The following is a 3,569-nucleotide window of genomic DNA, read 5'->3' as shown; positions in this document are numbered from 1 at the left end:
CAAACGATCTCAAAATGGGCCCATGAAATCTATCCCCTATACATCGAATAGCTCAACCTCTAAAATAGGAGTAAGAGGTAATTCATGTCTTCTAGACACTCCGCCTTGCTGCTGACATTTAGAGCATTTCTTTACAAACTCATGTGCATCCTTGTAGATTGATGGCCAGTAATATCCACTCTGGAGAACTTAAGCGGCGGTGCGAACACCGCCATGGTGACCTCCCACTGGTGATGTATGGCAAGCATGGAGAATTTCTACCACTTCTTCTTCAGGAACACACCTTCTGATGACATGGTCAGCATACTCTCGGAACAAGTATGGCTCGTCCCAAAAGTACTTTTTATCATCGAACAAAAATCTTTTCTGTTGGTAAAAGGTCAACTCATCCGGCATCAGCCCACACACAATGTAATTTGCAAAATCTGCATTCCATGGCGTATGTTTGAGGGATATTGCAAACACCCGTTCATCTGGGAAAGAGTCATATATGTAAACCTCGTGCTCGATGAGAATGTACCAAAAAAGGCATTTAGGACCCGTTATGGGCACTTTAAGTTCTTAGTGATGTCGTTTGGGTTGACCAAGCTCCTGCATCCTTCATGAGTTTGATGAATGGTTTATTCAAACCATTCCTAGATTCTTTTGTGATCATCTTTATTGATGACATTTTTGTTTATTCTAAGAGTAAGGAAGAGCATGCCGACCATCTTCGTATTGTTTTGGGTGTCCTTAGAAAATAGAAGTTGTATACTAAATTTTCCATGTGTGAGTTCTGGTTGACTTCAGTAGACTTTTTGGGGCATGTGATTTGAAATGAAGGGGTAATGGTAGATCCTCAAAAGATCGAAGCAATCAAGAACTATGTCCGGCCTAGCTTTATGACGGAAGTTAGGAGTTTCATGGGGCTCGACAGCAACTACCGGTGGTTTGTTAAAAACATTGCTTCTATCGCCATGCATTTCACAAGTGTGACAAAAAAGGAGGTGCCTTTCGAGTGGGCCAACAAGTGTGAGGAGAGCTTCCAAAAGCTTAAGACCGTTCTGACCACAACACCTATTCTGGCACTGCCGGTGGAAGGTAAAGATTTCATAGTTTATTGTGATTCTTCACATTCGGGTTTTGGGTGTTGGGTTGATGCAGGATAAAAATGTCATAGTTTAAGCATCGCGGCATCTTAAGGTGCATGAGAGAAACTACCTGACGCATGACTTGGAGTTGGAAATGGTACTATTTTCTCTCATGATCTGGAGGCATTACCTTTATGGTGTCAATTGTGAGGTATTTACTGATCATTGTAGTCTACAACATGTATTGACCCAAAAGTACCTTAATTTGAGACAGTGAAGGTGGATGGAGTTACTCAAGGATTATGATGTTACCATCAAGTATCATCCGAGTAAGGCTAAAGTGGGGGCAGACGCTTTAAGCCGAAAGGTAGTGAGTATGGGTAATCTAGCTTGCTTGAGTGTGTCCAAGCGACCTTTGACCATAGAGATTCAAACCTTGGAGTCTAAGTTCATGCATTTGGGCATCTCACAGAAAGTTGGGGTGTTAGTCCGCATTGAGGTTAGGACCATATTCATTGGAGAGATCAAGGCCAAGTTGTTCCAGGATTAGAGTTTGAATGAGCTCAGAAAGAAGACAGTGTCTGGCAAGGCACAAGATATGGCTCTTGATGCAGGTGGTGTGCTCAGTTTTAAGGGAAGCATTTTTGTTCCCTGAGTGGATGACTTTATTCACCAGATCTTGTCAGAATCCCATGGTTCGCGGTATTCCGTTCATCTCGGAGTGAACAAAATGTACTGAGACTTGAAATGACTTTATTGGTGGCCTAGCATGAAGAATGACATAGTTGAGTTTATGGCTAAGTGCCAAAACTGTCAGCAAGTAAAGTATGAGCACCAATGGCCTACAGGTTTGCTTCAACGAATGCCAATTCCTAAATGGAAGTGGGAAAGGACACCTATGAATTTCGTGGTTGGTCTTCCCAAGACCTTGGGGAAGTTTGACTCAATTTGGGTATGTCACGACCCAGGAGTACCCCCTAGATGTGACAAGGCATACTCAACCCCAAAAGGTCTCATACAATTCCCTTAGCATATCATAACATAAGATAAATAGAAATGATGTGGAATTTAAAATTTTATCCATACAATTGAAGTCTTTTATAAAAGCAAGAAAATGTCTAGACTTGTCTCAATTAGCCATCTAATGCAATCTTTGAATCAAATAGGGACACAACGCTTACAATATAGTTCGAAAATGAAATAACTAGAAAGGAACTACGAATGACTCTTAGGTCCTCGAATCTTGAGGACTCACCACAAGCTAGGAGAATAGTCGATCCAAGCTTGAACCAAAAGAAGATCGCCTTAAGAACCGGACCCTACACATGTAGAAAAATATAGGAAAATATGGGTTAGTACAAAAATGCACTAAGAATGATAGCCATGCGTAAAAACTTTGAAAACATGCTCAAAAGCAACATTTTAGTTGAAAAGCATCCACTTTAGCAAGTTTGAGAATCATCATGCACATTAGTGTAAAAGCATAAGTCATAAGCATATTCAATATATAGATAATCATAGCATAATTGAACCATCTCATAAGTAACCCTAAAGTACACTTGTGCAATGCATAGATAAGATCCCATAATCCCATCTGTACTAAGTACCCCTTTGAGGCCACCATAATCATACTTACCATTCTTTGATCTCATCTTGTTTTCATACTCATAGACTGGGAAACCTTTACATTTACTAAGTCATATCAAGTAAAGCAACTCATAGCAAAAATACACATTAAGCATACTTCATTTCATAAACCAATATAAAAGGAACACACCATAACTACTCTCAAAGCCTACTTGTGTAATGCATGGATGAAGTCCCGTACTCCCACCAATACTAAGTAGAGCATTCTTGAGAATTCATAGTTCATAAGCATTCATTGTGGGGGTAAGACTTAACTAACATAGACCATGTGAGAAAATCATGGAATCTGTTGTTACCCACACCGAAAAGGGTGTCCTACTTGCCTAAGTTAAAACCATTAACTTAGATTAGGTGGATCCACTAGCTAATAACCTATGTGGGCACATAGTTATGGGATAAGGAGATTGCTACTAGATACCCCACCTAAACTCACGTATGGGCATCCATCTCAAGAGATAACTACTAGAAACCCCGCCTCAACTCACATATGAGTTTCCATCTCAATCAATAGCCACTCGATGCTTAGCATTATTCCCCATGGAATACTTAACATTTCATCACTTGATTTCATTATTATAGAAGAAATGGGATATGGAGATTGCTACTAGATACCCCGTCTCAACTCACGTGAGGGCATCCATCTCAAAAGATTGCTTCCAGAAACCCCGCCTCAACTCACGTGAGGGCTTCCATCTCATCCCGACATCATTCATAATATAGCTCATAGATTCAATAGGTAAGAATAGCCTTTCAACCTAAGAATCCCCATATTTTTGAGAAAACCTTTCACAACATGTCATCTTCATTCACAAGTGTCTAATTGAGAATAGCCTTTTAATCAACACATTATCA

The 3,569-nt window shown here is 40.2% G+C and overlaps 1 protein-coding gene across 1 annotated transcript; it reads left to right on the top strand.

The window, feature by feature from the left end:
- Nucleotides 1-827: 827 nt before the first annotated feature.
- On the top strand, nucleotides 828-1,838 carry LOC107062746 (uncharacterized mitochondrial protein AtMg00860-like). Its single transcript, XM_015313731.1, has 2 exons — nucleotides 828-1,080; nucleotides 1,747-1,838. The coding sequence occupies exons 1-2, from the start codon at nucleotides 828-830 to the stop codon at nucleotides 1,836-1,838; spliced, it is 345 nt and encodes a 114-aa protein (XP_015169217.1).
- Nucleotides 1,839-3,569: the final 1,731 nt, after the last annotated feature.

This window comes from Solanum tuberosum, unplaced genomic scaffold, assembly GCF_000226075.1.
Source record: "Solanum tuberosum cultivar DM 1-3 516 R44 unplaced genomic scaffold, SolTub_3.0 scf00011, whole genome shotgun sequence".
Classification (NCBI taxonomy): domain Eukaryota; kingdom Viridiplantae; phylum Streptophyta; class Magnoliopsida; order Solanales; family Solanaceae; genus Solanum; species Solanum tuberosum.
Note: the sequence above shows the minus strand (reverse complement) of the source record. Positions and strands in the feature narration are given on the sequence as shown.

Bases quoted from the DNA above. Each gene is read 5' to 3' on its own strand.
- LOC107062746 (XM_015313731.1), top strand. From the start codon at position 828: ATGGTAGATCCTCAAAAGATCGAAGCAATCAAGAACTATGTCCGGCCT. The intron at 1,081-1,746 runs GTAAAGATTTCA...TTTATTCACCAG, and splicing joins TCTGGCACTGCCGGTGGAAG to ATCTTGTCAGAATCCCATGG.